A 13141-nucleotide genomic window follows, 5' to 3' on the forward strand; every position below is an offset into this window, starting at 1 on the left:
AGTTATCAGCCAAACAACGTGTTGACTTGTCTCCTCATTACAAGAAGAAAGAAAGAAGAAACATTAATATTCTCCTAGGGGAAATAATTTTTCCTCACTCAGTTATTTTACATACATCACATGTACACACACTAGGAAACGCACACTATCATGCAAACACCCCATGCAAACACACAGTCCGTATAGAAGGAGATGGCGATGGAGCGATGCAGAGTGAGGGGGGCTGACCCTTGCAGGCGCCAGGGAGCAATTAAATTAACGTAAGTTGTAGCTTTGTAGAAGAGGCTTTTGTAATTTCTCTCTCTTCACACCATTTGGTGCTGCACAGTCAGGTGTCGGTAGCAGAGGAACTAATCCTGAACTAAACCTGACCTAAGCCTGAGATTAATCATGACTACAACTGTGAATAACTCTTCTACTTTCCAAACTGTAGTGTCACCTGAAACTCATTATAATCCTAAAGTCTAAGTATCCTCAGTGATCTACAGAAGTTCCTGTATTGTGCAGCACACGTGGAACGAGGCTCCACGTACATTTGGATCAGGTTTGATTAACTTGATGTGCATCTGGAAAGAGCGGAGTGCAGCAGGAACCCTCCTGACACCTTGATGCCGTATCGTACAGACTGTTCCAGATCAAAGCCGGGGCCAAATAATGTAATGCTGTTAATGAAATATTAAACAGGGATAAAGATTTGATGAGTTGACTTGAAAAGGCTTCTGAAGTAAAGCTTTCTGCTTTCTGCTGAGCTGCTAATTACAGCGTTGGCGCTTTGGAGCCATCGGGAGTCTGGAATCGTCGTTGTATTCTGAGTGTGAGCAGAGCTGATTGAGACAGTCGGCTCTGTGATGCTGGAGGAGCAGAAAGCAATTTCAGTCGGAACAGTTTTGGCAATTCTGTTATTTGGGCTATTTCACAAAGCGGGGGTGTGTGTGTGTGTGTGTGTGTGTGTGTGTGTGTAAATAGGTGCAAAGGCCGCAAAGAGTATCAAACTAAAGTGTTGGTGCCATCGCATTTCAAACTACGCGGCGTTTGTTTGTCATTCATACATGTGTCTTTGGTTTGGAGTGGAACAAAACAAAAAGCCGTCAAACGAGAAATGAAGTCTGGCTTCTTCTACAGAGACATTCTGATGGAGCCTGGACAGTATTACTGATACGGTTTAGATGTTAGCAGACCTAAATGTGCCGTACTCCTACTTCAAGCAGACAACTTTAATTAGCCTCACAGGCGACTTCAGGCCTCCGATCACTCATTCCTCCCGTTTAGATGACAAAAATCCCAAAGCTGACCTGCACACATGTACCATAATGAAGCCTGTACTCATCTAAATACTGTATTTCATGTTGCAGTACAATACCGGATGAAGGACGAGGCGCCGGTTTCACAGCAAGACGGGAAACGATTAAGAAAATGTCAATGATTGTCCCAGTAGCTCTGTGATTAAACTCTCTTAGACAACCGAGACGCCTGTGACGCTGCCACCTATGGGTGAGGTTGCAGAGGAGCTGGCGCCGTAGAATCCCCGGGAAACCGTCTCGGCCGGCATTCTTTTGGAAAATGTCTCAGCTGGGAGTAATTCCTCTGTTTTGGCTCTGCGTTGCATTGTGGTACAATTTGTGGTTTTTACTACACACTGTTTTGTTAAACACCTGTTATGATTCCAGTTTAGTGACCATTTGGCGAACTTGATCTGCTGCTTTATATCATTGTGAGCATCAAAAGAGCCTGATAGGAAAGCTGATCAAAGACAAAAGGTAGAACAAAAAGAGCTTTTGTGTCTTTAAGACCTTGAAGTTAAGAGTTGAGCGTCTGGCGGCCTCGCAAACGATATTTCAAGCGAGCACGGAGTGGAAAGACGATCAAGGCATGCCCATGGAAAACTCCTCAGCCAACCCTTAACAAGCCTCTGACCATCTCCAACGGTTACCAACCCGTATTTGACATCAAATCCCGCTGCTGCATGTAATTGTAAGTGAAATGGAATAAAGCTCACTGGGCCCTGATGCGTCCGCGGAGCGTCAGAATGCTCCGGAGACGCTCTCTGTCTAAACTAACTACAGTTGTGCAACCCACAATGTCATTCACATTTAACAGCCACTTGGAAAGCAGACAGCAGTTGCAGAAATGTGGACTTGCTGTTGAATCGTGCAACACTGGAGGAGTTGCGTGTGTGTGTGTGTGAGTGTGTGTGCGAGTATGTGTGTGTGTAAGTCGATTGTATTCTTATTTCTTGGAGAATTGCTGATAGAAGGCGAGGTTCTCAGTTTTTGACATGATTTGCACTCATCCGTACTTGCCAAAAGTAGCATATGGGTAAAATAAACAAAGTTGTTAAAGAAACCAACTGTATTTTCAGCTGGTTGGCCTGCAAACACACACACACATGCAAACACACTTTCGAGTTAAGGACAACAAAGCGCAGATTCAAAAGAACCTTTCACCTATTTGCTTTCAAGTTTAAAGCTTTCCTCAAACATGAATGGACTGACAATGGATGTATTAGGGACCAATAAAGCAGTTTAAATATGAAGTATAACAGATTAACGTATTGCTTTGAACACAGTGAGGTTCCAGTATGTCGTAAGCAGTGGTAGATAACAGAGGGGCACCGGGCTGAGGGGACCCAGAGGTCTGAGCTGATGGTGACGAGGAGCCGGGCGGAGGTTTTGGGTGGGAGTAGATCTTAATCAGCGCACGTTTAGCTGCTCCACATCTGCTTTATCACATCTGGTCTGTTGCTGTGATTTAGAGGACAGGATGCCCACAGGTGCTGTTCTACTTTACCGCATGCTGCAGGAATCACGGCCCATGTGACCAAGGAAAGAATAACAGAGGTCCGATACGACGGCGTGCTGCTCTGCTCCTGCAACTCGTGTTTGCTTTTGTTGGTATTTGCAGTCGGATTCTTTTTCGGAATGTCTTTATGAGTGTGTGAACGATACTTCAGACGCAGCAGGCAATGCAAATCGTTTGAAAGCTGCAGGTATATTGAGATTTCCCTGCAGTATCAAATTTACGAGCTTTCCTTGCATAACAGCGAGCGAGTCTCCATTTTATTTGAGGCTTCGGCTTGTAGTTGGAGGGGGCGTCATCACCCACCCGTATCAAACCCTGTGTCCCTCTGCCGGTGCACCGAGTCGACCCAAACTGGGCCCGGCAGAAACCTCAGACAGCATGCAGAGTGCAAGTTTGCGTGAACTCGACCCTGCATGCTGGTTTGGCAGTCAGCGGAGTCGGGGGGGCAACGGTGCAACTTTAGGAGCCCCCTGCCTGAAAGATTACACGCTGCATTTGCTTTGCTCAAAAAACACTTGGCGACTGGGGAAGAATGATCTCATCAGCACATTGTTGTCACCGAGCCTCCAAAACCTTGATCCCTGTCACGTTGGCAGATTGTAGATACGAGGTTTCCACGTTTAAAGTGCACAAGTAAGGAGGGAATATAGTTTAAAGTTCAGTCATGTGCAGCACTTACTACACAGTGGGTTGTGGCTGTCGTTAACAATGTTTGCTCTCAAATCCCAGCACGTTTGTTTTGTTTATTTTACAAAAGATACAACAGGTTAGAAGTCGGCTAATATATGACAGACGGGCCGACACCCGCCCACAACAGACTACAATAACAGGCATTGTTTAGTTGAGTGGCGAGGGCCGAGAAGACGCCGAGCCCCTCTGCGAGCAGATGTGATCTGCCCCGAGATGCCGAACTGCTCTGGATAGTGTTGGACGTCGTGAATGGCGTCTGAGAACATTTGATTTGCAGACAGGGGGCTGGTGTGGCGCTGCGTACATTTTTCTTAATAAAAATAGGGATAGTTGATCGTGTTTGTTCCATTACCAGGCATCACACCTTCTCTGGAAAGCCAAAGTCGAGGTGCTGGAAGTGAAACGCTGGCCAACCGTCAAACTCCCGAACCTCAAGAAGAGCAATTTAGATTCCATCTTGGTCGGAGTCTAACTGAGGCATTATGGGAGTAATTCTGATTCTGTCTACATGTGTTTTGTGAATTTGGAAAAAGTTCTCCAAATCTTTCATTGTGAAGAAGTGCAAAAGTCGGAATGACGCTGCTGCAAGAACTTTGGTTCCTCGATCACAGCGCTGCGACAAATCGGCTGCAACACACACTGATGAAGTGTCCAGTTTGGTGGCTTTAGAGTTTTATCTCAGCAGTTTGTAGGTGATGTCGTCAGTTTACCATCTCTGTGACCCGATGTAGGGATGGAAGGGATTAACATTTGAGTTGGTCCTCAAAACGAAGCAGCCTTGAAAGATGTCCAGGGTTCTGGATGGGTGAGGAAGTGCCCCAAGTCTCACTGGCACAGGATCTCTGAAGCAATGTGAGGACGCTGGACCACAGTGCAGCCCTGTGCCTGATGAGAGGCTAGAAACTGGACAGAGAGATGGAAATAGATGCTGGGATGAGTTCATGGGAGCTTTCTGTTCCATATTTTGTCACATTTACTCGTTAGATGTCTTGCGTTGTGCATGCAAGCTCTTAGGTTCACAAACACACGCACAGTTGAAGTGTTTAGTCCAAACAAAAAGCCATTTTGCATAGCAGACAGATTAGCACCAAATGTGAAAATAAAATCTTCCCTTTGTGGATTGAGTCATACTTTGCTGTCACAGAATTCTGTTTGTTATTTGGGAAACTGCAGCGTTGGTAAAGCTTTGTGTTCTGTATTGTATGCAAGATTCTGTTTGAGTTAATATGGATTTTAAATATGATACTTTGTTGTTCATTCATCATAAATGTTTATAAAACTGTCAAAATAAAAGACTTCTAACTATCAGTTTGATCTGAAAAACATCTTTGACAAGGCCACAAATCACCGTCCCTTTGGATGAATCATATGTTCTTGTCCTTGGGACATCGGCAGTCACTGCTGTCATCGTTTGTACAAGAGACGTGATCATGTGATGAATTGAAGCATTGTGCAGCCGTCTAAGCAAATCTGAATTGAAGAATGTGATCAACCCTGAATCTCTCAAGCGATGAGTTGTGAAAGATGAGAGAATGCTTACTACTCGGTGTATTTGAAGTTGTCAAATGCCAGAATGTTTCAGCACAGACGGACATTTTGCAGTGGAATAAAAAGTTATCATTGTGAGAGGTACTTTAGAAATCCTGTGCTTTGTCCGTGAGACCTTTCTTTACTGCCTGATTGAAACAAATGAAGGCAGTAATTGAAGGTACGCTCAGTTGATTAAGGTGCAGTCTGCTGAGAGGAGCTTTATGGATCAAATCAAGACTTCATTTACACAGACTTACTCCACGAGATAATGAGCTCATTATAATGGGTCAGAAGAAGAGTTGCAGTGAGGGAGTTTATACTTACGTCATGTCAGCAGTTCTAATTCAGGGTTTGAGAAGAAAGCATGAAACTGAATGAAATTCCCAAATTGGAGACCTGCAAAACAAAACAGTATATCAAAGTAAGTAAATAGTGTATACATAGACTAAACAACTGGCCTTCCGTGCATGTCCGGACCGCAGCCTCTGTGTGCCAACCCCAAGGTAGTGTTCTTGAAAACAAAACCAACAACCACTTTAACACTCCAGTGAAAATGCCAACAACCCCTTTGTGGGATTTACGATTCTGAAATTGGGCCCTCGGTTTATTTGCGGCCTCTGACTGGTCGTCCCTCTGATTACGCAGGTGAAGTTTAATTGGAAACATCCCGGCGATAGCACGGTCTGAGTTTTATGGGTGCCACCGCTCTCACGCCTGGGACATCAGGCTGGCTGATAAGGGAAAAAGGAAAATGAAAGAATAGATAAATATATAAATAAATATCTGGCTATTTGTTTTTCATTTTTCCGTGCTAGGAGGTTCTCAGTTCAGCACGATTTAATTTACAAAACTCTTGACAGCGTCGTGTTTACTCTCAAGAGAAAGCCTCCACCTTTAAAAATGAAGAGGTTAGGTAAGAAAAATAACAGCCCAGCCTTAAGATTACAGCTGTCAGTCACCTTGTAGCATTTGGTGACATTTGATGTGCCCTTTTCCAGCTACCACTTATATCTGCACAGCACTGCATACTTCACCCTTTCTATTCAAAAAGATATTTATAACTCTTCCAACAATATGAAGTGAAAGCACAAACAAATCAAGTTTTATTGTTGTTTTGATGATCGGTTTGTTTATTCACAAAGCCTTTTCTAACATTTTGCACTTGGCATTACGAAGGCCGATTAAAAGGGCAGATAAAAAGAAGCCATTACTGTGATGAATTGCTGTTTTTCTGAGAGAGAATTAATTGAACCACAAATTGAGGAAAAAAAGGTTGACAGTTTGTTTGAAATGGCACATTAAAGACACCATAATAAATCACTTCCATCTGCTTCATCATGTAAAAAAAAAAAAAAAAAAAAATCAACCACTATTTGTAACAGTTTTCTCCTGGAGTTTTAGGATGAAGTTACTGGATTCTTCAGTTTCACTCCAGTTCTGCGTTTGCTGTTGAATAACACAGGGGGGACTGTGTGAAGAGGAATTCCCTCCCAACATCTGGAAGCGTGCTTAATGATCATTAAAAAACAAGATGAACTATTCTCTAAAATGACAGAGGGAGGGGTCGGTGCTGTGGTTGAGGCCTCACACGCCCTTCACATGCATACAATGACTTTGTGACATATAGTCTCAGAGGAAACTCAGCCTGAAACCTTTAACATTCAATTTGGTCTTGTTCTAAATTTATAGCCAACACTACATTTATATTCTCCTGTGTGAGAATTCTGTGTCTTAAAACTTCTATCCAAAGGTCAGAGGAAAGGGAGCTCAACAACCTGGTAATGATCCCCCTACTTAAAACTCCAGTTTTAAGAAACTAAGAATTGGTAATGTTGATTACATTAACATGACGAAATGGAAGAGAAGAAGTCTTAAACTGGCCGACGGCAGCTTTGCAGTCTTGTGCAACACAGTAACCTGACTGCTGCAGATCATTTCCTTTACTTCCACTCCAAGAAACAAAACAACCAGTTTTACAATTCAAACCTCACCAATAGCAGGCTGTTTGCGGCCCATGAATAATGTGGAGGTCAAAGGTACCAGGATAAAGGATGTTGAGTCAGTCACTCACTTCAAATGGTTAAGTCAGAACATACTCTTTCAATTACTCACTCACCATAGTGGAACTAAAGTAGTTGGCCAGCCACTGCAATATTCCATTTTGGGATGATTTTAACAACGACCTCATTAGCTTTGCTGACTTTGGTTTCTGCTGTCTGCAAAATCCATGTCAATACAACCATGGCCTGACTAAATTTACATCTATGATTGGATGAATACATTTTAAAATAACTTTGTGTTCTGTAGCCTTTTGTATTTGCAAATCATACTGTTCCATTTGACCTTGATTGCTCTTACAGTATGATCCCAAGAAGTGAATTACACACAGTAGAAGAACATCTAGAAGTTCCATTTGACTTATATGCTATGAGTGGGATGACTTGGAATGTGTAGATGGTATTTTCTTCATGTTTGATGTTTCATTGTCCAAGATGAGACTGATTTCCTTGGATGTAAATTTGGATCAGGGCAAATCAGGTCAGTCATAGCAGGCACAGCAGGAGGATCAAAAGCAAATCACAGATGCCTGGATGTCATACCAGGTAAATTCTGCTCTGACACCACGGCCTCATCTTCATTTGGTGTTGTGATTTCTTTGATCTGGGGAATGCAGTAGCCTTTTTCAGGCATGTGGAGGAGCCTATGAACAAGAATAATGATGACAAAACAATGGTATATTGTGAGTTTCTCCACATGAATTTTTAGTAGGGGGAAAATATGTCTTAAGAAATCAGCACAACCAGGAAAACTAACCATTTTGCAATTGGAAAACATTGCACACGGGGGACTATTTAGAACTGGAGTGCTCACAGAGGAAGTTGGACATTTGGAGGCCATGTGCAGGTTTCTTTGCATCCCTGATTGAAACAAATGAGGCAAATAATTAGAAGTGTGGTCAGTTTACTTGGTCTGTCATAAGGCCTTTCACAACTGAAAACCAATGACTGCACTTCCACAGTTTGAGTTTAAGAAGATGCTGTTATAAATACAAGACACATTTCATCTAAATCATTATTTTGAGCAATATTTGAGGAGCCAGGAACCCTTTATGGAGTTAAACGTGAACAGAAATCTCGGGGCGTGAGTGAGAAACGTCAGGTTTTCTGCAACTGCATGGTGAGCTTTTAGTGACACCCTCAGGCTGCGCTGAGTACTACAGTTTTAGGGATAACGCTACGTCAGCACGACTTGGACGACGTGGAAGATGGAGCGGGGGCGGAGGCTTGACGACGAGAGCTACGCCAAAACTGCTCCATTTCAAAATAAGAGAATCATCTAATGGTTTGACCCACTGGGCTTTCATTGCCATACAATCTCACACACTGCAGCATACGCGATCGCTCTTGTTCGACGTCAACCATGTAATATTGTCCTACGGTCGTCCTGTATTGTCATTAAAAGAACACAAAGTTTTATTTTGAAGTGATGTCACTAAGCTGCTGGCTGGTTGGATGGAATGGATGCGGGGATTTTCTGGCTGGAATCGAAGCAAATGGACAACGTAAACGCTTTAACATGAAGTAGTCATGGCTTTTGGAGTGAATGAGATAAATTAAAAGCAACGGCGCCGCTCCGTTGACATTATTTTATATTTCACAAGTGTTGTATGCGTCGAACGGCGGCTTGTTTCTTCCACGGGCGACTGAACTTGGCTCCCGTATCAGCTGGCTAAGGTGGCTAGGAACCTAGCTGTCAGGCAGCGTTACACACTAGCCAGCCACATCAGCAACCTCTGCTCCTGGCGACAGAGAGACGAGCATCACGTAAGGAAGCGACGGTGGCGTGTGTGTGGATTAGAAAGACGTGTATGACATGAATGCCTTCTGAAAGTGCGCACATAGATGTTGTGTTGACGTGTCAGTGGCTTGTGCTGTCTTGCAGAGATTTGACTATGGCAGACAGTATCATGAGCAAGGCTGCTACCATGGAGATCCCCATTAACAGCAATGGAGACACGGGGACCCTAGCAGAGGATGATAGCCTGGAGCAGGTGAGAGAAAGAGAGGGGGGCTGCTTTACTCGATCTTAGTTGATGCTTTCTCCAGTTTCTCTCTGATCCATGCGAGGCCCACAATGGAACAGCTGTTACCTCCCCATGCTCAGGCCTGCAGCTTTGAACAACACACATACACACACAGGGATGAGCACAGAGCCTTCATCCAGTCTTCATTTATCAGTGGTCACATTTGCTCCTCTTCCATGGTGTGTTACATTGTCACTGCCTCACTCTGGTCAGTCAAGTACTGATAAGAGAAGACACACACACACACACACACACAGAAGATGCTCCCAAACTGACACCTTGCTGGTTGACTTGACTAGCTTTGTGTGTGTCTTTTTGGGTGCTATTAAAAGACGACTGTCCCCTCTTGTAATGCACAGATTTGTCCTGCATGTGAGCCTGGTTGAGGTTTCATTTACAGTACGTACACTATCTAGGCTACGCTCTGTATTTGCAAGGGAAAACAGCTTGAATCAGGGTTGAAGGTTGAGTTGTATCAGGTGTCAAATGGACGGTGGTCAGGTTAACGACTTCAATTACAAAACATAGTGGCTACAAGATTCTTTAGAATTACAGCATTTCCAGTTCTTAGTGTAAACGTTATGTACAGGTTACTGCACATGTTGTTCAGTTTAGGCTGTGGAAAGCATTTTAATTCTGTCGTTCTGTCATCATTGCTTCAGGATTTGCAGCAGGTGATGGTGTCTGGGCCCAACCTGAATGAAACCAGCATCGTCTCTGGAGGTTACGGAGGACCTGCAGGTGGCGTCATTCCAACCAGCACCATTCAAGGTACTGCAGATAAAACTGACTTCTCCTCAACTAATCACCATTTGTTCTTTGAAGGCACCACATATTTGAAAGTGCAGTAAGCAAGTTATCAAGGTTTGAGAGGTAGAACCAGGACTGTGGAACAACTTCGCCGGGCGCCAACCTTCCTGGCGTCCCTGTTCCCTCCAGGCTCAGCTTTGGTTGGTTTATGTCTCTGTGTATTCCACCTGTCAGGCCACTGAGCTGTGCCAGAGGCCTGTCGATAAGTCATTCATCACTTAATGTCCCTTTTAGAGAAACCATAGACGGGAGAGGCTTCAGCGTCTCACTCTGCCTCTCAGGGAGTTTGTATCATAATGATGTCACACTGTAGAGGGCTTCTGACCTCTGACCTCCTGGTCCATAATTACAAACATCCATATCCCACATAGGCCCTGCAATTCACTTCAACCCTGCGTATGTGGACAGGAGAGGAGCCCCTGCAGCCGGACCAGGTGGCTGTGTATTCTGACCGCTCTCTTTATTACTCTTTTATCTTGAATTAACCATTTCTGTGCCGGCTTATTTAGCCTTTTCTGGGTTTTATAAGAGCCTTGCCCGCCTGAGGGATGCGTCCTCACTTTTTGCCTGTATTTCTTGAACTCACAAACGAGTTTCTTCACCAAGGAGAAGAACTGTTTCTGCAGATTTAAGGAAGCACTAACCGGATATTACACGACTCACCTGAGAGGCTGTATTCATGAATGTTTCACTTAATGAGGTCATATTGTTGTTTGTTTGTTTGTTGTTGAATACTAATCTTCCATCCTGCCTGTCTATTTCTTAATGAATTCCTCCTGCATGGGAATCCTGCATGGTGGATTGTTTGAAATCCCATTTTAACATCCATCTGCCAACACACACACACATTCTCTCCTTGAGTCCATCTGCTCTGCTGTTCAGACGCACCATTCTCTCTCATCTCGCCTTCATCTTTATCACCATCATGCTCATTTCAGACATCCGCATGAAATCCAGGGGGGTTCACATGCCTAACAGCCAGGGTGCAGCCGGCCCAGCTGCCACACACGCAGACGCTCACCCAGGTATCGCTGAGCTCATCACCCTTCCCTCACTGCTCTCACTCACTCTCACAGTGGCTGCAGCTTTTTCTGCTAATATCTGATTTCTAAACTGCGACGGGAGAAAACCTGCATTGACCTGTTTGACCTTGTTTTTGCTCAAGGATCCTCGAACCATAGCGGTAGCAACTCCACCGAGGAAATCTCTCGCGGCGTGGCAGTGGAGAAGTTGGATAGTGTAAAGAAATGGGGCATCAACACGTACAAGGTATAACATGGTGTGCATGCATAGACTGGTTACATGAGGCGTTCAGGAGCCATATGTTCCTTTGATGTACTTCATATCCACTCCACTGCAGTGCACCAAGCAGATGTTCTCTGAGCGCTTTGGCAGAGGATCCAGAACAGTAGACCTGGAGCTGGAGGCCCAGATCGATGTGTTAAGAGACACAAAGAACAAGTATGAAAACATCCTGAGACTGGCCACAGCGCTCACCAGCCACTTCCACAGCATGGTGCAGACCCAGCAGGCTCTAGGCGACACCTTCACTGACCTGAGCCAGAAGTCTCCAGAGCTGCAGGTAGAGTCTTGTATCTAGAGCTGGGACATGCATACAGAGATGCATTTATAAGGTAAAATTGCAGTGTTGTCCTCTGCAGGATGAGTTCGGATATAACGCCGAGACGCAAAAGCTGCTGTGCAAAAACGGCGAGGCTCTGCTCAGCGCCATCAGCTTCTTTGTCTCCAGCGTGAACACTCTGGTGAATAAAACCATGGAGGATACGCTGCTGACCATCACGCTGTACGAGAACGCCAGGTGCGAAAAGAAGAACAGTTAAAGAAGACAATATGATCTCTTTGGAGTGATGTGAGCCTGTGTTTTAACAACTTCTGCTGCTTTTTTTGGGGGTGCAGACTAGAATTTGATGCCTACCGCTCAGACCTGGAGGAGCTCAGCTTGGGCCCGAGAGACGCCGCCGCCATGGTGCGCATAGACATGGCCCAGCAAGACTACCATGTCCACAGAGAGAAGTACGAGCGGCTGCGCAGTGACGTCACCATCAAACTCAAATTCCTTGAAGAAAACAAGGTTTGTATTCCAGTAAACTATCGCAGCAAAGACAGAAAACCTCAGATTCACACATGGGACCTTCCAAGCCTGATCACCATTTTGTCTTCCAGGTGAAGGTGATGCACAAGCAGCTGCTCCTCTTCCACAATGCAATCTCAGCTTACTTTGCTGGCAACCAGCAGCAGTTGGAACAAACTCTTATACAGTTCAACGTCAAGTTAAAGCCCCCGGGCTCAGACAAGCCGTCCTGGCTGGAGGAGCAGTGAGGAGCAGTGAGGAGCAGTGAGGAGCAGCCAGCGTTCATCAGCTGTTGGTCCTTGGCTCGCTGGTCGGTGAGGAGGTCAACATCCTGGTCAGATGGACAAGAATTTATTGCATAATCAAGTATATAGTAGGATCAATAGAGACCAGCGATGTAAGACAAAGGACAGGAATCAAGTTTGTAATGTTTCTTTCTGTATCACATAGATGGTAAAACGATTTCAGTTGTAAATAGGATTTTTAAGTTCCGTCACAAAATAATGTCTTGTTACTTTCGTATACTTTGTAGATAGAACAATCACGTACATGTATATCACTCCTTATTTATGTGTAGTGGGGAAATCCTGTGGCAGTTTTGCACAAGCATCATTTCTGTTGTTTAAAAATAAAAAAAATGTCCCAAACATTTATTTTTCATATTTCATCTTCTATCACACGGAGCCATTCTTCAAAAGCTGGATAAGCAAATTGGCAAGATACCTTCAATAAGTATTATGCAATAGCTTCTGAAAATGTTTCCCTGTATTATTTCTTCATCAGTCATCAGGATGTTTCTATATAATTCACCCATTTAACTGATTTCAGTCTTGCTGTATGGATTCACTGCCTGATTTGTCAGAATACTGTTTACATGCACAGGACGGACATCCGGTCAATCTAGTCATCTTTCTTTAACATAAGATACAATCCTGAATTGATTTGACCACAAGATCTTCCGACTTTACTAATCCAGCACAACTATAAATCGCTGCTCTTGTTTTAAGGGTTTGCAATCACAAAAAGCTCTAAATCATGTAAGCCTTGTGTTCAGCACTGAGATATGAGTCATGTATCAGAAGCTCAGGTCATAATGCTGTTCAATTCAATAAGTATTTGTAATAAAACTACCAATT

General features: G+C 44.1%; 1 protein-coding gene across 7 annotated transcripts; it reads left to right on the forward strand.

The window, feature by feature from the left end:
* The first annotated feature begins 8370 nt into the window (after positions 1–8370).
* On the forward strand, positions 8371–12654 carry LOC142995462 (arfaptin-2-like). Of its 7 annotated transcripts, none has more exons than XM_076146535.1 (10): positions 8371–8843; positions 8962–9070; positions 9766–9874; positions 10285–10347; positions 10852–10938; positions 11079–11182; positions 11274–11495; positions 11560–11732; positions 11831–12005; positions 12098–12654. In XM_076146535.1, the coding sequence occupies exons 2-10, from the start codon at positions 8972–8974 to the stop codon at positions 12251–12253; spliced, it is 1188 nt and encodes a 395-aa protein (XP_076002650.1). In that variant the 5' UTR covers positions 8371–8843; positions 8962–8971; the 3' UTR covers positions 12254–12654. The 7 variants fall into 7 exon arrangements, with proteins under 7 accessions (XP_076002650.1, XP_076002652.1, XP_076002654.1 ...); XM_076146536.1 differs by having other exon boundaries at positions 8376–8843; positions 11575–11732; XM_076146537.1 differs by lacking the exon at positions 10285–10347 and having other exon boundaries at positions 8374–8843.
* Positions 12655–13141: the final 487 nt, after the last annotated feature.

The sequence above is a fragment of the Genypterus blacodes genome, unplaced genomic scaffold, assembly GCF_046128005.1.
Source record: "Genypterus blacodes isolate CSIRO-AG114 ecotype Tasmania unplaced genomic scaffold, CSIRO-AGI_Gbla_v1 ptg000032l_1, whole genome shotgun sequence".
NCBI classification, from domain to species: Eukaryota; Metazoa; Chordata; class Actinopteri; order Ophidiiformes; family Ophidiidae; genus Genypterus; species Genypterus blacodes.

Coding starts and splice junctions, on each gene's coding strand:
- LOC142995462 (XM_076146535.1), top strand. CDS start 8,972: ATGGCAGACAGTATCATGAGCAAGGCTGCTACCATGGAGATCCCCATT. Junction 9,071..9,765: donor AGGATGATAGCCTGGAGCAG/GTGAGAGAAAGA, acceptor TCATTGCTTCAG/GATTTGCAGCAGGTGATGGT. Junction 11,733..11,830: donor ACGCTGTACGAGAACGCCAG/GTGCGAAAAGAA, acceptor TTGGGGGTGCAG/ACTAGAATTTGATGCCTACC.